Source organism: Cyprinodon tularosa, unplaced genomic scaffold (genome assembly GCF_016077235.1).
Source record: "Cyprinodon tularosa strain WSP-4 unplaced genomic scaffold, ASM1607723v1 ctg818, whole genome shotgun sequence".
In the NCBI taxonomy this organism is placed as follows: Eukaryota; Metazoa; Chordata; class Actinopteri; order Cyprinodontiformes; family Cyprinodontidae; genus Cyprinodon; species Cyprinodon tularosa.
Window position 1 is genome coordinate 136,598 of NW_024039583.1, and position 26,090 is coordinate 162,687.

Below are 26,090 nucleotides of genomic sequence, written 5' to 3' on the forward strand. Positions count from 1 at the left end.
TGACAGGAACCTGTTATGTCCAAGGAATAACAAACATAAAAATAACATATAAAAACAAAGCAAAATGTCAGCCTTAAAATAAAGCCTGACAGATGTGGTTAAACGGTGCAATAAATAATGCAAATAAAAGTTTATACAATTGGTCAACTGCTTAGTCTGCAGAAATCTGCGCTGATGATCCTGATGCTCGTTTTACTTTGGAAAACTGCACATCTTTTTTACATAATTTTTTGTTAAAGATGAGAAGTAATTCTGCTGGGAAGCTCGACATCACGGTTATACATTTCCTGTACAGTTGAATCCAAAAATTTTGTTTTTTAAGACATTATTTTGGAAGAAATTATACAGAAATCCCAGATAACTCCATCCAGGTGGGGCAGAGATCCTGCTTCTCAGCATTGTGCAATTATTCATTTTTCTTCAAGACTTGTACATATTTCTCAATTACTGCGGGTAAGACGGTAGAAAAGGAACAAACAGAACAAAACACCAAAACAACAAGAAAGAAAGGCTGAAATGGTTTCAGGCCTGTTTTCGAAGCAGTTACGTCTTGTAGAACTTGGACTAACGACTGAATGGTCTAAGATGGAGCTCTAGACACAGAAAATAATGAAGTCCTGTGATGAAGCTGCCATCCAATCACTTCTTTGCTGAAATTGTTCTTCTTCTAATCCTGAGACGACTTCATATGAGGATCTCAACGACGTCGCTGTCTGCCTCTTGTTGTCCTGCTGGAGCCAAAGCCTGCTGCTGTGAATGGGACTGCATGGGGAACCTCCGCTCAAAGGTGCTGCTGTTAAATACTGGAACTTCTACAGAAAAAAAGAAAACATAATACAAGTCAAAGGTTTAGAAATGATCACAGGAATCAGCAGATTTTATGTTGGACCATGATCATGTGACTCAAGTTTTTTCTACTCATAAACACACAGATGTAATAAATCACAACTATGATAGAAAAATGCAGCTTTTAATGTAATAATCCTGGAAATGGAACAAATGAAGGAGTGTTTTTTTTTTATTTGTACTTCTAAGCTCCAAAACTATGAATAGATGCACAACATGAATGTAAACTGGAGAGACTCGCACAGAGAAAAGCTCTACAATTTATTTATACAGGTAACATAATCATATTCTTCAACATATGATGGAAAATGACGGACATGATGTTAAATCTGCTGCCAATCCAAACCTTTTTCTTTCTTTTCTTTTTATGTATTTCTGGGGGCGGGCGGTAAACAGCAGCTAGGTTAATACCGTGATCAAAGAAATCTTTTTCTGCAGGCCGGCGCCTCCCGGCGCTTCGCTGCCCCCCTCAGGACACTGGCTTATGCATCATTTCCTGGGCATCATGCTGCCGTGCGTTATGCAGAAGTTAGGCTGTCGTTTGACATAAGTTCTGGACTCGTTATGAATACTATTTATATGCACCAAATTGAAAACAATACATCGAAAGTTCAGCGTACTTCAGTGTTTTAGGAGATTTTGGGACGTCAGGCAGACGCTGGATAAAACAGCAAGGTGTGACAGGGTCCTACATTTTTCAACATTGTTAAACCAAATTTATTCAGAGAAACAACATGATTAGTGGGAATGCAAAGAAGATCAACCTGAAGAAGTTTCCTGATTCATTTAGACCCAAGGAAAAGCTTATGTTGAGAAGCTTCTCTGCTGATGAAAATGTAAACCAACCTGCTAAGCGATCCGGGATGTAAACTGGGCTGGGGCTGGATAGGCGGGCAGGCAGCGTCATACTCTGCAGGACAGAAGGACTGGGCTTACTGCTCCCCTGGTTCTGACCCTTGTCTGTCTGCGTGCTGCTGTCCCTGCTGCCGCTCTTTGAGTGGCCTGCAGTCATGGGGGTGGTAGAAAGCACCGGGGAAGGGGACGATGAGATGGATTCTGTCCGTAGAGACTCTGTGCGACACTCAGAACCCAGTAAAACTCCTAAAAAACAAACAAATAAATAAATAAATAAATAAATGATACGTCTCACAAACTTTTCTATAAGACATTTTTTAGAAACAGATGCATATTAATTGTTCTGAGGCTTTTAAAGGAAAAGTCCTTTAAAAGCGAGATTTTGATGAAATAAAAGTAACTTCTGGTGATGATGCGTCATCAAATCACCTTGTAAAGCGTTTCATCACTATGAGTTACTTTCATTTCATCAAGTCTCCTGTGGTGCACGCATCACTGCTAGACATTGAATAAGCCTCCGTTTACAGACTCTACTCAGTTCAAACACCAGTAAATCACAAACCACAATTAGTTCAGAGCCGTAATCTGCCACTTAATCTGTAGAGATAAAACACAGGGAATTTCAGATAGATCAAACAACCGGACATGAGTCAGGGGCATTGCTTATTGAACGCCCCACCTATGTATAGATGGGTAGGAAAAACCTTTGCAAAGTAACCGTTCACCTTTCTGTCCAGCAGAGGGAGCTAAATCACCTGAAATGGACACATATGAGGCTCCGGTTGAGGACAAGGCCTATATTATTCAGACCAGCTTCTAAACTTCTGAAGCATCCACCAGGTGCAGCCAGCCTACTGCTGTGAAAAGGGAAATGAAGATTTGTTCCCACTCGTTAAGCCACTTTTGATGTCATATGTGAAACTTTGGGATTCACAATAACAGCAATGAAAATATCTGCTACTCTTAGAGCAGGACTACAGATTAAAATCTCTGTAATCACTGCTGGTGGCAGTCCATGTCGCTATGTGTCATAACCCCACCCCATGCTGGTTCAGCTGGTGCTGAACTGGACAGCTCCTTCAGTGACAGACTGCTGCACCTTAAATGCACCAGGGAGCGTTATCACAGATCCTTCCTCCCAGCAGCTGGAAGACTCTAGAACCACCACTGTTCCCATCAACCTCAATCAGTTCTTCCATTCATGCTGATTTTTACACAGTTTCTCTCTTAGTCACTTAAATAACATGTTGCTGGTTAAAATTTTGCACATCTCTGGTGTTGCTGCACAGCATATTGATTATTTATTCATCAGGTGACTTTGCAGTATTTATATTTGTACAAACACTGTACAGTACAGTATTTTATTTTGCTTATTCTTTAACTCTGCCCATTATTTGGTTATTTTAATACAATTCCTAAGGTCCACATTTGTGTGACCACTTTTGCTGTAATGCTTTTCCTCAATTTCCCCATTGTGGCACAATAAAGGGATTTTCTATTCTATTCTTACAAATCTATGAAAGGGAATTAAAAGTTGTACATATTTCAAGAGGCCGGGAAACAGGGTATAAGCATCATCCTCTGGTTCATGAGGACACACTGAAGATCCGCATGTCCTTTAGAACTTTCCAATTAGAAAGATAGATTGTTCCTGAGGGGTGTCCAACAACTGTTATATAACGATGCAGTTACAGTGAAGTACATTTACCACTTAATCACCAACAGCACGGAAGGCGAATGAATTGTACTGTCCAAGTACACGCCATTATCCTAAATTAGATTCACCTGTTTGAGGTGATGAGCTGCCTAAAGACACCTGTCCTCCCCTTACAATCAGTAAGAATCCAACTAGTAACATGGCCAAGACCAAAGAGCTGTCCAAACACTAGAGCTGAAAGTGTAAACCTCCACAAGGCTGGAAAGAGCTATGGGGAAATTGCCAAGCAGCTTGGTGAAAAAAAAGTCCCGTGTTGGAGCAATCATTAGAAAATGGAAGAAGCTAAACATCCCTCGGACACGAGCTCCATGCAAGATCTCACCTGGTGGGGTCTCAATGATCCCAAGAAAGGTGAGAAATCTGCTCAGAAGTACAAGGGAGGAGCTGCTCAATGACCTGAAACGAGCTGGGACCACCGTTTCCATGGTCACCGATGGTAATACACTAAGGCCATGTTCACACACCAGTCTTAAATGAAACCAAGGCCGATTTTTTTGCCAGCATGTGACCTGGATCTGATCTTTTCATGACAGTCTAAACAACTCAGATCCAATTTCATCCAATGCGACCCCGGCCACTTGGCCTATTATTTATATTGAAAAGATTATGTTTTTAAGGTTGGAAAAGATTGCAAGATGCGCTCCGGCACTACCAACCATGTTTACTTCCGTAAACAGAGCATGCATGCTTGTGACATCATTGTGTCCTCTACTGCACATGCGGGACACTTCAGTTGGATGAATGCAGTTCACACAGGAGATCACATACAGGTCGCATAAATGTGGAAATCTGATTGGCAACGCAAAAAAAAATTGGATTTCACAGAAAAATGGGAATTGAGCATCAAGGCCTGCAGTTTTAACTAAGCCTAAGACGTCATGATTTGAACTCATACATGACATGGAGGGTTCCCAGCTTAAACCAACACATCTCAAAGCCCATCTTTAGTATCATGTCAAGAACACCATCTGTGAGGCATGGGGGTGGTAGCATCATGCTTTGGGGGCGTTATTGTAAACATGGGACAGTACTTACTGTATTAAGGAGAGGATGACCGAGGCCCTTTATTAGGAGATTTTGGGGAACAACTCCTTCCCTGAGTTAGAGCATTGAAGATGGTGGAGGCTGGGTCTTCCAGCATGACAATGACCCAAAGCGCAGCCAGGATTTCATGAAAACATATTTCATCCCATTGACATCCAGTTTCTACAATATAACCAACCATTAGCTTATTATCCAGCTAAAATCTTATTCTTCTCTCCGTATTGCGGTTTTACAGCATAGCCCCATATTTGGAATCTGCACGTGTGCGTAAATCACAAAGACCTTTGCTATGGATAGAAAGCAATCTATACATTTTCTGTATGGGCACCAAATTCTAAAGAATAATATAAAGATGATATAGTGACAGTTTATCGTGTTTCTTTACCCTATTAAATGGAAAAGTAAAATTTGCTATAATAATCGAGCTGCTCACAATTATTATGGCAGCCTTGGCCAGAGTTAGCCTGGATGATGCTCCAGCATCCTGTCCTGCAGAAATCCCTTATTCCGCAGGGCCCCAGCTGCCCCCATTTGAGGTTCCTCCATTTCCAACCTTCTTGGAGGAGCTTCAACGTGGTAAGGAGCATCCTAGGCGCTTCTTCTCCCACCATGCTAGGGATTCGTGGCTCATGGCACAGCCCTCAGGACTACGGTCTGCACCACATACAACCAGTGGACGACTGCATTGCCTCTCTGGTTATTCCCCAGATAACTTCTCCCACAGCCTGAACGTAGCTGTCAACGTATGACAACATACGAGCTGCGTGTTGTGTGCGTGACTTTGTTTACATTTTATCTCGACCTGCGCGGAGGAGACGTATCCACTTTGCCACTGGCAGTCAGCCAGGCAGGTATTATTAGACTTCAGTACGCTCATACATCAATTAAAATAATCCTAACAATATGAAAAAGATTTGCTGTTGCAGCCATTGTATGACATTTATGTCCATTCTTGTGAAATGAGCATAAAGCTGAGATGTTACTTCCTAAAATTAATTGCATTTGCAATGAAATTTCAAATCAAATCGCAGAGGCTCTAAATTATAATGCCATTACATTTACCAAGAATAAAAATGTTAATTTCTCATTCCAGCTCTTTAGGTTGAAATAAAGAGCTTAAGGTGGGTTTGTCGCTACACAGAAAGGTTGAAAGAGTTTTCACACAAAGTTTACACTAAAATGATGCAACAATGGACTCTTTTCACGAAAGCTTTCAAAAACTGAAAGCCTGCGATGAAACATCTACTTGGGGTTAGTGCAAAAATCACAATCAGAATATTGGTTAAAAATAATCACAATTTTTATTTTTGGAATTTTCCTTTGGGCCTACTTCCTAAAATGTTACGTTAGCACTATTGATGGCGCCTGGATGATCTAAAGGTCCCTTTAGAATATTTACGACGACTCTGGCATTAGTAATTATTATCATGATGTTATGTCATCTGATCTTTTGGTGTTTGTAAAGTGAAAAGGTCAAACTAATTAGGAATCAAATCTCCATGAAGAGCTCAGAGTAAAGTAACAGCAGAGAAAATAAAGTTATATATATATTTCTGTATACCAAGGCTGCCCTTCCAGTTGCTGTCCTTGCGCTCCTCAGTGATCGGGGAGCTGCTCAGGCCAAGGTTGTGTGAAAGCAGTCCTGAACCACTTGGACCAGTGTTGGAGATGGACATCAGCGACTTAGAAGGCCGCATGGCCGATGGCGCTTCAGACTTAACGGGCTCCTTCCTGGAACGCTGATGAAGAACCTTTATCATGGCGTCTTTCTCAATGATCTGGGCATGGAGGTTCTTTATCCTGCATTTAAAGAGGAGAACAGGCTGTTTTACATCAGGATGATCTGAGGATAAAATGTGACAGCAGCGCCCAATAAAGAGACACTAATAAAACAATCAGCTCTTAATAGTTTTTTCAATAACAACCTTTTTTTATTCTGATGTGACAGTAAATAGACAGTAACTAGACAATTAGTTTAAATTTAGTTTGTGCTGATTGAAAACCAGGGTCATATTTCACAAAAGATGAATTAAGAAAAGTGAAGCCAGACTCGACCTAATGTGATTAGTCTATGGCGGCTTCATCTGTTCTAAGCCTCAAACAATCGGATAAATCGATTATTGGAATAGTCAACTAATTTAGTAATCGATTAACTGGAATATAGAGACTGTAAAACGTGCCTTTAGCTGACAGAGACCAACGTAGAGCAGGAATTGTATCAAAATGGTTAAAAAAAATACATAAACATTTTACATTTAATGTACATTAAGTAGAAAAGATTTATTTTCATCTGGTTTTATTTCAGACAAAGTCTTCTTTTAGGAACCTTTTGCTGTCTGATTATTAATCGAATTGCAAAATAATCATTAGTTGCAGCCCTACTAATAACAGAAATATTGTGCCGTTGGTCACTTCATGGGCGCTGTTAGTGCAACGGTTCTGATTCCACAACACAGAAATGCATTGAATAAACGAACATAAAATCTTGCGTGCTGCATATCAACCTGCTCTCCATGTCCAAACAGCGACGATTGGCCATGAGGATTTCTTCCTCTTCCTTCTGAATTCGAGCCTCCACAGATGTTTCATAGCTGCTGCTTGGAGAGTGGTTGATTCCTGCCAAAGACGTGTCCCTTTACACAAAATAATGATAACAAGCAATTAGGTGAGCATCTAGTTAAACATCCTCGGTCCTTTTTAGAGTATAATGACGTTTTAAAAATACTTGAAAAAACATCCTTGGAAGAAATATCTAAAATTTTTAATGTAAAAATGTTTCCAGAAGCTGCAGGCTGTGCTGAAGCAGTTTGAGATAAAGTGGCTGGTGGTCCACAGGACGTCTATGATGCCCAAACAGCCGAGCGGCGTGAAGCAGGGGCCATTCTAGGATCAGAGGTTTATGGGTGCTGGGCACCCAGAGAGCTCTCTGGCCAAACATGACTCAGTTCACTGTTTTCTACATCAACATTTTGTACATTTTTGAAAATTGCTCAATGCCTTTCCCCGATTACTCACTCAATTATTCACTAAGTCATCCTACATGAGGCTTTTGCCAAATACCCAACAAGCAAAACAGAGAGCAGTATTTGTTTTAGAAGAATATCCATCCATTTTCTGACACGCTTTATCCCAGTTGGGGTGGTGAGGGCTGCTGGTGCCTATCTCCAGCTGTCTACGGGTCAGAGGCGGGGTCCACCCTGGACAGATCTCCAGTCCATCTCAGGGCAACACAGAGACAAAAAGGACAAAAGGAAGCCAGAGTACCTGGAGAGAACCCACACATGCTCAGGGAGAACATGAAAACTCCATGCAGAAAGACCCTGGGACGGGAATCGAACCCGGAACCTTCTTGCTGGAAGGCAGCAGTGCTACCCGTTCATTTTTGTTGCCAAACTGAGTGAGCAGGAACTAGATCAGTTCTAACTATTAAGGACCAGCAGTCTTATCTCATAAAATAAAAAAGGCAGATTTTGAGATCCTTTGGCTTGATGGCTGCTCTGCTGCTCGCTCTGTCTCTTCTTCTTCTTCTCTTTCCCTGCTCTGCTGTCTCATCTGTTCTTCTCCTCATACAGTGAAATGAAGCAACAGTAAAGCATTTAGTTGATTAGGAAAATGTATTCGAGATGTCTGGCTTAGAAAGTCCACTGATACGTTAAATGTATGGGTTCTTCTGGAGAACATTAAAATATGGGGCGATAATCGAAACAAAATGTTTCTGATTTATTTAAAGATAAAGATTGATTTGGGCTACTCTTACCTCAATTTGCCTTATTAATTAAATTTTTTTTTTTTTTTTACAGAAAAAATGTAATTTTCTTGACGAGGCTGTCTGTAAACACATTCACACTCAGCCAGACTCATAATGTTAATGAGCATCCAGCCAGCATGTCACTTCTTAGCATCTTAGCATATGACAGCAGCCGCCTTCTGTCATTCCAGTTTAAACAGGACTTTAAGCTCAGGTTTAAGCTCAGCAAACACAACAACACTTTCATAGTTTTTTGTTTGTTTGCTTCTTTATTTTAAAAATCACATACAGTATAAAAAATAAGAATTTGGGGTTCCTTTGATTCAATTTAGGGTGTTGATCAGCACCCCCAACAAATGGGTTAAAAACACCCTTGGTTTGAAGGTCTATCCTGATTAACTATTTCCATCCAAATTCTCAGACAGACTTTGGGCAAACCTTTCAAAAAGGGAAATTGTGAATCGAATGTCTTTTTTCCATCTGGCTTGAAGCTAATAAACCAGACAATACAAAGCAAAACGTTAATGTTTTCATTAATGTGTTGCAATCGTATCACGTTTATGGAAACATGTCTACTGAAGGATTTCTTATTCTTTAGTTACTTTGAGCAGCTGTTTGAAGGCCTGCAGGCCCGGTCACACTGGTTACACACTGACTGCATATAGAGAGGCTCCGACTGCAAAGGACGAGCAGATCTGTGCAGATATTTATCTAATCTGTCTCTGTGATTTCCGACATTGGACTGATCATGAAAAGTTATAAAAAATAGATAAGAATAAAAAAACAATCAGTGCAGTCATAAAGCAAAGCCCACTTTATAAGTCTGTGCAGCATCTCCTAAATGATAGAGAATTTTTATAGCCCAATATAAACAATATAATGGGAACTATGTGTAAAGAAAAAAAAACACAGCAATAAAGGCTGTGGGACGGTTTCTATGCTGACTGAGGCAGAGAGGTGAATCTCAGAGAGATCTGAGAAGTTTAGGTTTCTCTTTTTCTCATAAAGAGGGGAGAGTGATGAGCTGCTCTGAGCTGCTCTGTCTGCCCCTCGTAGGATCACTAATTTATCTGTTTTCTGTCCTCCGGATCTCCTATCATGGGGAAAGTTCTATTATTATTATCTTTTATCTTTATTGTTGTCATTGTCACAAAGAACAACGAAATTTTTTTTTAAAGTGCCATCGATCGATCAGTGCATATGCTTAAAAACAAAGATCACTGTCACCACCATTTACACATAATATAAGAAATAAATAAAAATAGCTGATAAAAACACTAATAAGAATCGTACATTCTCACACACATCATCCATGATGATTAATGGTTATTTTTGGTTGCATTTAGTTTTCTATTTTTTTGATGTTCCATTGATTGTTTTTGCACGAGTTTGTCCCGCCTGCAATATATGTGCCGTTTAACAGAAGTTATTTTTTATTTTCTCCCTAAGCTCCTGTGTTTTACTGTGTAAGAGCGTCTCTCTTCCTGTCAGACCCATGGAACTGCTACTGAATTGCAGCGTAGTCCCAGTTTAACAGACCTGGACTCTTGCAGAACATTGTGTCGGGAGTGATCATCCCCACCGACTTTCAAAGAGTGCTAAACACCACAACCTTGTCCGACACGATTTTGTGTCAGATCGTACACAGAGTTCAGAGCTTGACAGCTCCCTAAACTGAGGTCAGCTGAACCATATATCATAGATTTGGTACAGAGAGAAAAAATAAAGCTCTTCACAGTCCATTTTAAGTCAGAAGGTCACTTTTTGGCATCGTTGTTGTAAATTCTTTTTATTTCCTCTCTGACTTTGCTTTAGAACAGGAACAGGAATGTTTTTCACTGAAGGGTCTGGTTGTGGCAGCAATGCATCTTTCCATGACCATAGATTTGACTCTATTCTTTATATAGATCACTGGAGTTCAACTAGTTCAACCACATCCAGGAATTCAGGACAACATATGGTGGCTGTGATCTAATTCCTCTACAGCGCCTCCTAGAAGCTTAACAAAGATCATTCCCAGATAGAAGGGCGTCATGAATAGATGCATGGAAGAACCTCACCTCTGCGTAGCAACAGATGCTGCAGCATCCAGAGCAAACTGCCTCATCACACTTTCCTCCAAATACTTTTGCTCCCACTTGGTCATGTCCGCCTCCAGAGCCAGAATGCGCTCCTCCTTCTCCCTTAGATGTTCCATTAGGGCTGCAGCGTTGTACTCTGATGTCCCCAAAGCGCTGTTCTGTGAGCTTCCTTGACGCTGAGGTTCACATATGACAGACAAGACAGAGAGTCCTATAAAGGCTGACTGATAGATGTAGCATACAAACAAACAAGATGACATAAATAAAACGTTTCAACAGTGTCTGAGTCAGGTAGATTACAAACATTTTAAATTGCTTTTAAAACATCATCAGGGGTCATTTATCCGTTTCATGCTCTATAATCAGACTGATAGCTGTGCTGTTATATTTGTTTTTTTATTATAATAGTGAATATGGCAGAGCATTACCGTATTTTCCAGGCTAAGTGCGCACCTCACTATATGCAGAAACCAAGTGCTGTGCATCAGTTCACATTCCAGTTTCTAGTGAACAGTGAACTGAACTGATGAGTTTTGACGTAATGAACGAGAGCGACGTTCATTCTGAGAAGAACGAGCGACACATACAGCTCATGTTGGTGTTCAATTAATAACGACACTTTTCACTGGATAACATCAGGTTTACAGCACTTATTACAGTAAACAGCCTGACAGTACTAGTCTGCTCCATTCAGACTCATCTGTATCTGCAGGGTAACAGAGAGCTGGGTGGAGTTTGATGCTCTAACAAAGGAAGACTGGGACAAAAGGAAACTCCTGTTTTTGTGCAAACTGTGCACCTTTGATTTCAGCCGCCTGGCATACCTTCGTTTTGGCCGCATGGTTCAAAGCATTGGAAAAAAGCTGTGGCTTATAGTCCAGAAAATACGGAAAATATTAATTTACGCATAAAGTGGAAACTGTGAAAGTCTGCAGCCAGAACTCTGTATCGGCTCATCCCATGGCAGCAAAGCTCAGTGACTTCTGTTTCAAGCTTAAATACAGGAGTTAAAAATAAAACCATTTTTAGCCATAACCAGAAGAGATGCAGCATAAATCAGCAACAGAATCAAACCCATGTTAGTCCTTTCTAGAGAGCTTAAACGTTGGTCCCATGTTTAAGCTGGGACTCCTCTGCCTCCCAGTAAGGAGATTAGCGGCTTAGACCTGAGGGTGAAGATGAGAGACTTCCTGGTTAATCTCGTTCTAATGTAAAATATGACAGATTATTGGATTAAAGACATTTCTAGTAGACTACATGCTATTACACAGAACATTTTTTTAAGAATTTGGAAACAGTTTCTCTTTATTTCCTAAAGATATGGGAGGAGGAGAGGAGAGAATGGATACTTCAGCTGAATTAAATAATCCGTTCCCCTCCATAACATGGGAAGAAATTAATTTACCTGCAAGTCTTTAACTGTGTTTATTCCTCTCTTCATCAACAACAAACTCTGTGGATTTGGTCTCATTTGATCATTATTTGCCAGAGTTATGAGAGGGGAATCAAATATTTTAGCCACCTGATATAATCCGTTCCCCAATAACCTGGGAAAAAATAAACAAATCCTGTGAATTTTGAAACTGTCATTATGTTTTTATATTATAAAATGTGTGGAGCAGCATTGCCCCACACATTTTGAGTGGAGAAATCTTTCTGGATGGAAAGAGAAGCTAAAACATCCATTCTCTCCTCTCCTCCTCCCATATCTGTGGGAAATAAAGAGAAACTGTTTCCAATTTCTCAAAAATAGTTTATGTGATATCGTGTCTTATAGTAGAAATGTCCTTAATCCAGTACTCTTATATTTTACATTGGAACAGGATTTAGCAGAAAGTCTACAGTCTCATCTTTTCAGGAAATCTTAGTTTTTGTGTCCAGCTAAACACTGATTCTCTTGGTGTTTAAAAGAACAACACAAAACAGCGTAAAAAGACCTCGTCTATTTATTTTTTACAATTTTGTGAACAAAAGCTGCTGATTGAACTGGATCTTACAACCTTGAAATGAACAAATTATCTATTTTTACAGAGAAATCGGAAGCGCTGTGAAAATGATCGGAACAGAATTTTGAACTAGATCTCAACAAACAACGTCTTAAATCAGTCAAAGCTTCATAAACCTGTGACATCAGTCTGTTTAGCAACAGCTATTGCTGATGCTGCAGCTTCCTGCCTTTGGAAAAAGCTTCTGATATCCATTCATATCCGCCGCTGACCTATCCGGTTAAAATTTGCAGCGGAGGCACTGACTCCTAAAAGCTGGCAGTGATGAGAGGGAAACATTTCTTTTTCTGTGTGGTAATGCTACAGGCTGCTTTCCTGCATGCTGCCACTCCCTGGTGAATTCCAGTACTGCACTCAGATCAGCTCAGAAGCGAGATCCGGGGATCTTGGGGAAACATCCGGGGCTGTAGCCCCAAGTAGCCGCCCCACAGATCCGCCACTGGCTGGACCAATACAGTAGGATGGATTTATTTTCATTTGCATCCGGCTGCTGTTTGACTCTCAATGAGCGCTAAACGCCATGACTTCGTCCGACATCCTTTTCTGTCAGATCAGACTCAAAATCGTATTTCTTGTCTTCTGGCCTTTAGCAGACAATTCTATAAGATTCCTGAAAGCAGTAAACCACTGGATAGGCTCCTGCCCTGAGAACAGAGGCTCATTATCTAAAGGCTGTGGAAGTTCTTCCATATTAAGCTTAGAAAACTGGCCAATTTTGATCTGATAATCAGATGGGTTATCAATGAATGCATGTAATCCCTGAATGATGATCAATCGGACACGTATTGCACTACCTGCTGCAGACGTAGAGACTCCAGCTCTCTCTCCAGTCTGGTACGAAGGCGATGTTCCAGTTGTTCTCTCTTCTCACACGCTGCCTGAAGCTGAGCCAGAGCCTGTTGCATCCTCTCCACTTTCTCCACATAAACTTGCTTCTTTTTAAGCTGCACACATAAAAAACACACACATTGCTTTTACTGTCAATGACACGTCTAACATATCTGTGAAGATCCTCGGTCATCCAGATCATGGTCAAGCTTGAAAAGTTGAGTTTAGGCAGCTGGACATGAATTAAGGCTTCTGTCATAACTTGCCGGTATATCCAGTGCCTCCCCGACGTCCCAGAATCTCCTAAAACGCGGGCGTATGCTGAACTTTTGGATTTTTCACGTTTTGACGTATACAGAGCATACGTAAAGCATTATGAAGCATCAGTTAAAGCTGCTCCCCTCAGCAGCAGCCATACGCCCGGCCTGCATAAAAATATGTCTTTGATCGCGGTATTAACCCAGCAGATTGAGCGTCATGTCTGCTAGGAAGTGTGTTGGTGGTGGGCGTGAACGCAGGGAGGATCCATCACCCTCACCGTCAGGCTCACCCTATGATGGGGATGAAGTCTGGAGGAGAACTGACGGTTTCCTCCTGTGAACCCCCTTTATACCAAAACGCTGCCAATACGCCATTATACAGTAGCTGGAAGTTAGAAACACGTTCAGCGCTCGTCTGGAACACGTCAGATACCTTGATATGCTTGGAGAGAAGTTCTGGATAAGTTATGCACAAGTTACTCAGAGGTTTAGGATCAGCTAGACGCCACGACTGATGAGGAACTGACACTGAACGTCTGTCAGCCATCAGATAGCTGACCTGGAACTGATGGCGCACGGATGGCAGACGCTGGCATACGACGGGAAATACTCGGCGTATGCCAGCGTGTTCTAGCGTACTTCAGCGTACCCATAACTTATCCAACATATGCCAGCGTTTGCCAGATTTTTCGTACTTATATATTGTCACGGTGGAACAGGGCCTTTATCCAGTGACGTTTCTTCTCTCATCCAAGAGGCTCCTTCTGTTCTAACTAGTGGTGGAGGCACTGACATTAATATACTGCAGGTCGAGCACAGATTCAGGGGGAAGAGAGGTGAAACGTCTGCTAGAAAACTCAGAGAGTCCAGTTGCCCAAAACTTGTAACTTCTAATGCTTTAGTCCCATCGCCATAGTAAAATAAAATGCTGACTATTGCATCCGCAGTGGAAACGTATCTTTAAAAAGTATTAACATTCACCTCATTTTGGGAAATCCTCGCCTATTTTGCATAGCCAAATGGAGAAGCAAATAACTTAGGAACTGTAAGCCCAAATTATGTGTGATACATTACTTTAAAGCTAGCACCTTCTAGTTTCTGATTATATACATGAAAATTGGGTGAGTAAAACACAACCCAAGCTGCATCAGTTCAAACATGACTCAAAGTTGGGTTTATTTATTCTCAAACAGCAGTAATAAAGGCAGCTCGCTTGTTGTGGCTGCTTTGTCACGTTTACATTTTACCATGCTGCTATATCTGTGTTAATTGTGCTTCGGTGCTCGCCGTGTCCATAAAATGAACTTTGTGGTTGAATCGTGGAGAATCGAAGCTTTCCAACGATGTCTACCATGTCTGTATTGGTAAACATTTTATCGTTGTTATTTTGATGCATTCTGAGTAAATAGTTTTAAACTTTATAAACTGCTTGGTTTCGAAAGGTTAAGAAATATGTTTACCTCCAACTTGTTCACATCTTGCAACTTTAAAAACATTTCTTAGGATAGGATTTTATTACATTTGTGTTTCTCTCTTATTTTACATGTTGCCTGTCGTTTTATTTCTATGTCCAACCGGTTGTTTTGTGGCATTAGGTCCAACCTGATAGTGTAGTTTGTCAAATCTAGCTTTTCTTTCCACCTCCTCCACTTATATCACATCCAGTTCCTTCCTAATTTCTTTCTTTCTCCGTCTTCCACTCTTCCAGCTCTGCCGTCTAATCCTGCACCTCTTCCAGGTCCGGTTGTGTTTTATTTACTTCCATGTCGTTTTATGCCACTTTGCAAAACTCTGGGTTTTAAGAGTTCCTCCTTCTCTTCCTTTTTTCAAAGCCCCAAATTTTTGGCCGTAGCATTTTCTTATGATTCATCGTTTAACTCATCTTTTGAGAGGACGCTTGCCCTTTGACCGACATGTGAGTTCATCCAGGGTTCAGTGCAGTGGTTTTGCTAAACATTTGTTATTATACAGAAATTTTCGAATATGTCACATTCAATCTGAGAAATGTTCCTGTTTGTGGACCTCGAGTCAACGCTAGGAAGTTGTGAACCATGTAATAACATGTAATAACCTCAGCTTGACATCAGATATCTGATCAGTACCACTGGTTGAATCTCACTTCTTCAACAAATTACCAACAAACGTAATACATAAATCTCTAATATTAGGAAACAACAACTTAAGATGCTTATATTTGTGTTTCTCCTACCTCCTCCTCAAGCTTAACCACTTTAGCCTGAGCATTGTTCAGGGCTTGATCTCTGATCTCAATGTGCCTCCTTTGGTCGTCTGCAGTTGAGCGAACAGCATTCAGCTCCATCTCCAGTTTCTCTTTCTCCCGCATAATTTCTTTATCTGAAACACGATGAAACACAAAAGAACTGCAATTATTTATGGTTATAGTTGAGACACAGCAGCCGGCCGTTACCAGGAGGTTCATCTAAAACAATTCTAAATATAAAGCACTACATTTCTTGTGCAAAAGGAAATGTATAAGGGCAAGCAGGGGGTTCCAGATAATCTGCAAAGATTGATCCCTCAATGGATCAAAGGTTGAAAGGTTTGGGCCTCCATATTAAAATGGGGCCCTCTGGGGGAGCAGGGCTGCTGTGAAAGAAAGGATAGAATAAAAACAACAGAAAAATAATAACAAGGCAAATCATTTAAAAATGACTTCAATGCAGGTTTTTAGAAAAGTATCTGAAAGTGTTAAAAATTAAGCTTAAACTCAGCAACACAACATCCCAGTGAGCTGAAAGATTGTAAACTAAAAACAAACCCTTGAGTAGAGCAGAACCCCACCAAGCTGCTTGTTTTCCTTCCTCCTGTGGAAACTATTCCTTTATTGGCCCCGCAGGCTTTACTCTGTGGGGCCAATTTCTCAGAAATAAGCTAGATTTTGCAAACTTGACCAGTGACTGGTCCCTATGAGGTAAGAATACTTCTTGTGGTGCGTTTAAGGTTAGAACTGATGTGTGAATTGAGATATGGTTAGGCCAAATAGTTGGATGGAGAGAGCGTATCTCTCTCACATCTTTATGAAAGAAAGAAAAACTTAGATAAACTTCCCAGATCTCTCTCTGAGAATCACCATAGAAACCGTCCCACGCCGTTTACTGCTGTGTTTTCCTTTTCTTTAGACGTAGATCTCATTATGTTTTTAATAGATGATCATTCTCTATCTGCTCTGGTTTGCTGCAGAGACTCGTTAAGTGGGGCTTTCCTTAACAGCTGCTGTGGTTATTTATTTATTTTTTTTCTTAAATTTTCATAACCTGTCCAGTCAAATGTGTTTTTTTATTGTGTGGCACAGAGACAAAAGGGGAAAAAATCTGCATAGATCTGCCCACCCTGCCTAGTTGGAGCCTCTTTATACGCAGTCAGTGTGACGCGGAAAAAAATCAGATCTGAGATTAAAAAGTCCTACGCAACCCGTGTCTTCAGGCCTTAACTCTAACCCACCCCAAGGAGTTTACTCAGCTCAGGTTTTCCCTGCTGGCAGAAAACCTGTTTAAACCAGAGACCAATGGGTTTTTAGAAGCAGTGAGAACAGCTCACTGACGCGCATCTACACGGGTCAAACAACAATCGGCATGCTGCGGGCACACCAGAGCCAGGCTGACCCGCTGAATTACGTGATACGATTGAACGCAACGTAAGGAGGTCAACACACCGCACCAGTAGGCCTGTCGCGATAATCAATAAATCAATTAATCGCACGATAAATAAAAATTATCCATGTAGTTTCATTTATCGGCTATATCGTCTCTGCCAGTGTTTTTCTCTTTCTATTGATGACGTTGGATGAAAAAGCTTAACTCCGGTGCTATCCACTGACCCCTCCCCTTCCTCATTTTTGAGGAAGAAGGAAGAGTGGACTACCTATCGCATCAGGTAGTCAGCGCGCATCATTTTGTAGTTCTGCAGCTTTAGAGCCCCGTGAGGAGTTAGCAAGGTAAAAAAAAAAAAAAAACACATCTTATGTTGGGGGGAAAAGCTCGAAATGGAACTGCTTTGAAAGCCGAGCGCAACAGCCGCAGTGTGGGAGTATTTTGGATTCAAACCAAATGACCGAGGTGAACCGCTGAACCTATGCGAGCCAGTATGTCGCATTTGTCATAAAACAGTAGCAACTAAGAGCAGCATTACAACCAACCTACACATCCACCTTAAGCACAATCACCCAGCAAAGTTTCTCCAGCAGGAAACAAAAAGAACAAGCGGTGGCCCGCCTGTGTCTTCAAGTTCGCGACAGTCCATCACTGAAGCAATTAATCGACAGGCAGCATACAAAAAGGACAACGCAAAGTGGCGCGTGCTCACAGACATCGTAGTTCATTTAATTGCTAAAGAGATGCTCCCATTTAATATTGTTGAAAAGCCGGCATTTCGAAAAATGTTGCAGACATTTGATAGACAGTATGAACTCCCCAGAAAACATACATATCTCAAACGTGAAATTTTGTATATACGTTTTTATTTCCACTGTGGTTTTATCTTGTGTTTAGTTTTTATTCAAGTGTTCTAAGTTAACAGAGACTGAGAGTCCATTTAATTTCTATTTCTGATTTAATTTTGTTAACTATCCAGTGTTAAGTGTTCTGTTGAAAATTAAGTGTGTTTATCTTTGGCAGGAAAATGCATGCATTATTACGTCATTTCCATTAAATCAATGTAAAAAGGTCTTCAAACAATATTATCGTTTATCGCAATAATTTTTGCGATAATTAATCTTTCTGCAAAATTTGTTATCGTGACAGGCCTACGCACCAGTCGCTTCTGATCTAACAAGCAGAATCAACTCTGCTTACATTCGATAAACATGGAGCAGCTCTGGTGAGAGGGATTCAGAGATAATAGAGAGAAACAATAAAGCACACTGAATACGCCCTGCCTCCCTTCCAAGTTGCTCTCCATTGTTTACGTTCCTGATTTCCAGACATGCATACTGTGGGGTTGTCAGAGTCCATGCAGCTACCAGCGAGGGGTTAGAGCAGCTTTTTATGCCCGTGGGAAGGGAGCCAAACGTTGATTGTTAGCAGGCTGACCCACATTAACCCGCTAGCATCATTACCTAACGTTAACCAGTTATTTTCAAAGGGAAAGAGGCTATAGAGAGTCAGTGGTCCCCACAAGTACCTATAAGTCTACAATGTGGCATATTTCTGAGAAATTATTCCTATAGGGTAACAAAAATATGGCCACTTTTCCTCATGGTGCTATAAAGGAGAGAAATTTGTTGAGTGTGACACACTTTTATTTGTTACATTGCGGGGGACATTTTCTGGAAAATTAGCACTGGACCAAATGGCCTTCATGGGGCCTGATGCCTGGAGCCCATTCTGGGAATTGCTGTTATTGGGTAAGCATCACAGTTAGGCTGTAGAAATCATTAAAAAAGGAATGAATGGAAATGAATGGAAAGGCCCTGCAAACAGAGACGTATTGTGTGTGTGTGCTTCACTCACTCTGAGCAACCAACTGGGAGATGGTTTTGCGATTGTCCTCAGAGCTGTCACACTCCTTAGAGGCCAGCTGTTTGTTGGCCGTCTCCATGCGCTCTTTAAAACAGCACAATAAAACAAAAGCATCATCACATCTAGAAAGGACTGATCTCATTAAAAAGTGGGTCCAATCAATTAGCAGCTTAGTTTAGACGTCATCTCTGTTACTCTGTATAGGTGTTAAAAACAGATTTTTCCAATTAAATCTACAGATGCTAAAATATTTACGCTAAAAGTGTACTTTTATCTCTGGATCTATACAGAGGTGTAGCCAGAGAATGTTAATGGGATGGCCAGGCAATAACCACTGCGCTATAACCAGGGGATAGGCACCAGAACCTCAGGGTCAATCTACGATGTTCCAACAGGAACCAGCACAACATCCATATTTTCTAAATGAAGACTAACTATACTTTCCTACAGCCTTTGCTAACAAATAGATGCATATATTTAACATCCATGCTGTTTAAATTAAAGGCGCAGTGAACAATTTCTGAGGCAAAGCTGAAATAACAGCACATCTCATTGATAGCAGTGACTCACTCCTTTGGATTAGATGCCCTTAAAGGAATAGTACACCCAAAACATGTATTCCAAGTGTCCTGAGTGGGTAGCGTCCAGAATTTACTCGAAAGGAAGTCATTTAGAATGTTTTTAAGGCATAAACAGTAGTGTATAGGATTTCCTGAAAGCGCGCGCCTGCAAGTTCACGACGCTACGGAAGCCGGCAGACCAAACCAGATGAAAGTGCGCATTCAGCTCGGCAAAGAACTCATGCTCTTCCTCAACACTGAAGTCCTCAGACATTTTTCTTTCGTTGTTTCTTTCTTTGCACAGGTAAACAGCACATTTCTTCTTCTACGCTTGCATTATTGGCAGAGCAGACGCTGAATGCGCACTTTCATCTGGTTTGGTCTGCCGGCTTCCGTAGACTCGTGAACGCGCTTTCAGGAAATCCTATACACTACTGTTTATGCTCTAAAAACATTCTAAATGACTTCGTTTCGAGTAAATTATGGATGCTACCCACTCAGGACACTTGGAATACATTGGACGAGTAGTATGGAGGAATATTGACACGTTTTTTGTGGACTTTTATGGACCTTTCTGCCTCGGGCGCCATAGACCTCCATTATTTGAATGTCAGCAGACAGCAAGAAGCCTCCCAGATCTCCAGATGCATTTGAGATATCAAAAAAGTACTCCAGAGTGTTGTTCAGCATGGGGGTGAGTAGAAAATGAAGGCTAATCATGTTTTGGGTGTACTATTCCTTTAAAAACAGAAAGTGGTCTAATCTGCAAAGGCACATCTTCCACCATTTAACTAGTGAATGAAAATTCTCACATGGTTTGGTTTTAAAATGCGACTGTGTTTAGGCAGGTTTATGATGGAAACATCCTCACCTATAAATATCCAGGTTTTGCTATCGATATTAGAGACTTAGATTTATTTAGTTTTTTCGTATACACGAGCGTAAAAAAAAAAAGAAATTTCGTTTAAAACAGTTCTAGACAATTTCCTTTTTTAAAGTGCAGCCTTGAAAACAGTAATAGACATATAAAAAAATAGTAATGTAAACATATGACTGCATATTTACAGTTCTTACATGTTTTTTTATATATATATAAATAAAATAACCAATTTTACACAGCATTCAGTCTAATATATGAACTTTACCAGATTTTCCCTTACTTAATGACACCCGGTACCTAGACTGGCATCCATGTGTTTGGATTTTAAAATCCTTCTCCTAGCTCTCACCTCGCAGGTCTCTGTTGAAGTCATGCAGTCGGCGAACCTGCAGCTCCAACTTGTTCCTCATGGTTTTCTCCAAGGCTTCCCTCTTAGAGGACGACTTGGCCAGATTTTCATAGGCCTCTGACACCAGCTGTATCTCTGTTTCCAACTATAAACAAGCAAAACACTCAGTATATGATTCATTTAATGCTATATACCGGTACTCACATTATACCAGTTATCAAACACATGTGGTAAATATTCTATACATGAATTCTTCTTTATTAAACTTAAGTAAAACAAAGTACTGCAAGCAGAGTGGGCAACAGAAGCAAAAGCAACCTCTCATCCAGTTTGTGTGCTGGGCATTAATGTGTTCAATCAACGGCTTTCACTGAATGTGTTCATATTTTTAGTGAATGTTGAACTGTTTTGAAGTAATGATCGTGAACAAGAGCGACGTTCACTCTGAGAACAATGAGCGACACACAGCTCACGTTGGCGTTCAATTGATAGCGACACATTTCATTAGAAAACTTCAAGTTTTATGGCATTTATTACAGTAAACAGCCTGACAGAGCAGCATGTCTGCTGCTAGTACTAGTCTGCTCCACTCAGACTCATCTGCAGGGTATTTCTGATGGCAGAGTTTGATCAACTATCAATGGAAGACTGGGACAGAAAAAAAAACACTGGAAATAAAAAAACAAGTCTGTACATCAGCAACGTCCACTTCAAATTTAAACCCACACATGGAGTTAAATCATCCGACCTATCTTAGGAAATATCTGCTACTGAATGAGGAACGTTCCAGATCCAGATCTTTCCAGCAGAACCTGAATGTTCCTGAATGTTCCTGAACTTCCGTGTAATTTGGCTAAATAAAGGCTTCACAGCACATCCAGTACAGCTTGACTGGATCCAGGATTTTCCATTTCAGGAGATTCAAAGATGCCTTGAGGAGCTACTGACCTTAATGTGGACAAGCATCAAAAAGAAGCAGCAGATGCTTTTTTACTGCTCAAAGCGCGCGTGGTGTGAACGTAGCATTAATCATATTTATGTACTTTAACACGATTTGGCCATGTTAGCATGGTGGGACATAAAACAGTTATCTTGAAGTAGCTAAATATGATTAAAAAGATGCCAAAAATGGTTAAATAATTTCACTGTGTGGTTCACCAATTGTCTCTGATTCTCATCATTATCTCATACTGTGGAAACTGCAGTGAAGAGCATCAGGACTAAACAGATCACTGGTTTTCTGCCATCAGTAAAACCTTCAACTGCAACACTTGAAAATAGAGCCTCCACTTGTCGGACATAAGGAACCGCCTCTGGTGGCTCAGTATCAGACGCTTATTTGGAAAAGCTTCCATTGGGGAAAAACTCAACGTCCTTAAACATAGATTCATCGGAATAGTTTTTCTCAAAAAGCCTATAAAATCAGTTTGCCAATGATGACATGACAACTCTTACAAGAAGCTCATTCTTCCATAAAATGAGGAATGTGGAGCATCAAGTGAAAGTTATTATTTTGCAACGGTTTCACAAATCAGGAAATCTTTTAGCAGCAGCATCAAACTGGGCAGGATGTCAAAGTGGACTCTGGTTGCTGATTGGTGGAGCTGGTCGGCCGTCATCTGCTGGGCGGAGCTCCAAACTTTCTGTCTAAAACAGGTTGTGGTGTGATAATTTCATTCTCGTAATTTTATGACTATTCTCATAATGTACGGTTTTATTCTCGTAATGTTACGATTTTACTCTGGTAATATTATGACTTTATACTCATAATATTGCAACTTTGTTCTAAAAAAGTATTAAAAGAAATTATCTGTAGCCTGGCCCTAATACTCATAGCAGAGACATAGGACAGCAGGGAGGAAGAAACGTGGGGATTTAAAGACTTTTACAGAAACAAGTAAAGAAAAAATATATAATTAGGCCATTTAGTTCCACACTACATAGCAGTTGGTGACATAAAAGCACCGTTAGCTGTTTGCCATCTAGCAGAAAAACAAAAGAGAAAGTAGCTGCAGTGCAAAGACACGCAGTGTTTGAAGGAGCAGAAGGGGAGAGAATGAGGCTGTAGATCGAAATATGAAGTTATTTTATGTGAAACTAAATGTCAGTTAAAAATTATGTTCATGATTGTTCTTTGCAGTCTATGCCAGGATTAGCAGCAGCTTTGCTTCATAATGGAAAGGTTTATTTTCTCTGCTGCAGCGCAGGCAGCTGCTCTGCATGCTGACAGCGGACAGAGAGAGAGAGAGAGAGAGAGGGAGAGGGAGGGGGGGTGGTCTCCATTTACACGGGAAAAAAAGCTGCTAGATTTGGTGCTAGGCGCCTTTTTTAAATAAAGGAGCTAGAGGTCTGAAAAGGTGCTACATTTAGCGACAAAAGTGCTAAGTTGGCAATACTGCATCAGGGTAACTTGCAAAAGTATTGCAAACAGAATCTTTTCCCACATTGGATCATGAAACAGAACCTGCATCCCTTTCAATCAAGGTTCTTCCTCTTTAGCGTCACATATGCTTGATTTGAAGTTTTTCTTCATGCTCCCCAGAAACCTGCAGCTTTGATCTATTAGATGTTGGAGCTTGGCCTGTTTTCCAGTGTAGTCCTGTTTCTCTGACTGTGACTAACTGGATGTGCTCTCTTCATCCTCTGACATGGGAGCTGGCTCGGAGCTCGTCTGTGTGTTTCCTGGATGGGGCCACCTGTGGAGCTAGTTGGCAGATGCCTTTTGTATCTATGTTTCTTTTTCTACGTCTGCTTCTGTCTCCTTGAACCCCAGTGGGCCTCAGCAGATGGCCGCTCACACTGAGCCTGGTTCTGCTAGAGGTTTCTTCCTGTTCAAAGGGAGTTTTTCCTCTCCACTGTCGCTACAAGCATGCTTAGTGTGAGGGATTGCTGAAGAGGCAATGAGTCGATGCAATCAGCTGGTTTTCCTTAGATAGAAAACTTTGAATCAATCTGACTGGATGATCTGGTGAACTGTAAGGTGACCTGAGATGACATGATGTGAATTGGAGCTATAGAAATAAACTGAACTGATTCTAGGGAAAAGTGTTTCTACAAAATATTGACAAAGGGATCTGATGCCAATTCATACATGTTGCTCCATAATCTATCTGGATACCAACAGCTTGTGTTTATAGGTTCACAGGGAGGCGAATGTTCACCACCGTGTTTTTAATCAGCCCTTATTAATGAAGTCTGCACACCGACCTGATGTGTTTGGACTTACCTTGTGCAGCCTGCTGACCTTCTCACGACAAGCCTCCATCTCCTGTCTCAGAGTCCTGTTCTCCTCTGTTAGAACATCGACCATCTGCTGGGCCCGCGCCATCACTGCAAAAGGCTCCCCCTGGAGCTGTAAGTAGGAGTGCTGCTGGGGGAAATGTCCTGTCTGCAGAGACAGCTGGGCCTGTGGAGGTCCCTGGTGCTGCTGCTGCTGTTGACACTGATTGTGTTGCTGATGGTGGTGCAACCTTGGACTGGAGCCATAAGAATCAGAGGGAAAGCCATGACCCCTTTGAGCTGTCTGATGGACGGGTCCCTGGGGAAAAGGTTCTGCTGCTTGATGATAGCCTGCGCCCTGTGGACCGCGGGACGCCATCATCGGGTAACCCTCTCCCTGGCTTGCAGGTGGCTGGTGAGGAATGGACGGGTGTGAGGAGTGCGAGGCAGAAAGCATGCTGCTGAGAGTGGAGGACTGGGCACGAGACAGAGATCCAATGGACGTGACAGAGGAGGTGGGACTGTGCTGGTTGAGGGATCTCTGGTAGTGAACTGACCCATCCTTACTGGATCTGAGGAGAGATGAGCTGTTTGGTCACACTGTTTGCTGCCTTTTGCTTTATACTGAATAATAAAACATTTTTGGACATAAAGAAAATTGATAAGTGATTTTTTTTCAGCTAGATCTGAGATGCACAGAAGGACAAAGCACAGACTGATGGAGACCCATGTCAACTCAAAGAAAGCTTAGCTACAAATAAAAGGGAGAAAAAGATAAATACTGTAGTTATTAATAATATTAATTGAACTTTATTGATCTAACATTGGAGAAATTTATCTCTGTATTTAACCCATCCCCTTGGGGAGCAGTGGGCTGCCATTGTGTGGCGCCTGGGGAGCAGAGTGGGGTTAAGGGTCTTGCTCAGGGACCCAAAATGCTGTGGGAGTGGAGCTCAAACTCAGAACCTCTGGATTCCAAGCTCTGCATCCTAAAACTAGGCAACCACTCCCACATCCTGGACAACTCAGGAGAGACAAAAAGGTGACAGAGAAACAAACTATTGCTATGAATATATTTATATTTGAGAGCAATTACTACACATTATATACACTCACCGGCCACTTTATTAGGTACCCCATGCTAGTAACGGGTTGGACCCCCTTTTGCCTTCAGAACTGCCTCAATTCTTGGTGGCATAGATTCAACAAGGTGCTGGAAGCATTCCTCAGGGAGTTTGGTCCATATTGACATGATGGCATCACACAGTTGCCGCAGATTTGTCGGCTGCACATCCATGATGCGAATCTCCCGTTCCACCACATCCCAAAGATGCTCTATTGGATTGAGATCTGGTGACTGTGGAGGCCATTTGAGTACAGTGAACTCATTGTCATGTTTAAGAAACCAGTCTGAGATGATTCCAGCTTTATGACATGGCGCATTATCCTGCTGAAAGTAGCCATCAGAAGTTGGGCACATTGTGGTCATAAAGGGATGGACATGGTCAGCAACAATACTCAGGTAGGCTGTGGCGTTGCAACGATGCTCAATTGGTACCAAGGGGCCCAAAGAGTGCAAAGAAAATATTCCCCACACCATGACACCACCACCACCAGCCTGAACCGTTGATACAAGGCAGGATGGATCCATGCTTTCATGTTGTAGACGCCAAATTCTGACCCTACCATCCGAATGTCGCAGCAGAAATCGAGACTCATCAGACCAGGCAACGTTTTTCCAATCTTCTATTGTCCAATTTCGATGAGCTTGTGCAAATTGTAGCCTCAGTTTCCTGTTCTTAGCTGAAAGGAGTGGCACCCGGTGTGGTCTTCTGCTGCTGTAGCCCATCTGCCTCAAAGTTCCACGTACTGTGCGTTCAGAGATGCTCTTCTGCCCACCTTGGTTGTAACGGGTGGTTATTTGAGTCACTGTTGCCCTTCTATCAGCTCAAACCAGTCTGGCCATTCTCCTCTGACCTCTGGCATCAACAAGGCATTTCCGCCCACAGAACTGCCGCTCACTGGATGTTTTTTCTTTTACGGACCATTCTCTGTAAACCCTAGGGATGGTTGTGCGTGAAAATCCCAGTAGAGCAGCAGTTTCTGAAATACTCAGACCAGCCCTTCTGGCACCAACAATCATGCCACCTTCAAAGTCACTCAAATCACCTTTCTTCCCCATACTGATGCTCGGTTTGAACTGCAGGAGATTGTCTTGAC

At 41.5% G+C, this 26,090-nt stretch overlaps 1 protein-coding gene across 3 annotated transcripts in view; it reads right to left on the bottom strand.

Annotated features, from left to right (window-relative positions):
* Positions 1-217: 217 nt before the first annotated feature.
* Positions 218-26,090, bottom strand: part of amot (angiomotin) — a 44,388-nt gene continuing 18,515 nt past the window's right edge. For all 3 annotated transcript variants that reach the window (XM_038272103.1, XM_038272105.1, XM_038272104.1), the window contains 10 exons: positions 23,878-24,442; positions 20,652-20,796; positions 18,854-18,946; positions 15,595-15,740; positions 13,092-13,241; positions 10,271-10,467; positions 6,967-7,095; positions 6,024-6,262; positions 1,693-1,947; positions 218-812 (listed from right to left, as the gene is read on the bottom strand). In XM_038272103.1, coding sequence (XP_038128031.1) covers positions 685-812; positions 1,693-1,947; positions 6,024-6,262; positions 6,967-7,095; positions 10,271-10,467; positions 13,092-13,241; positions 15,595-15,740; positions 18,854-18,946; positions 20,652-20,796; positions 23,878-24,442 — 2,047 coding nt within the window. In that variant the 3' untranslated portion in view covers positions 218-684. The remainder of the gene's footprint in view (positions 813-1,692; positions 1,948-6,023; positions 6,263-6,966; positions 7,096-10,270; positions 10,468-13,091; positions 13,242-15,594; positions 15,741-18,853; positions 18,947-20,651; positions 20,797-23,877; positions 24,443-26,090) is intronic.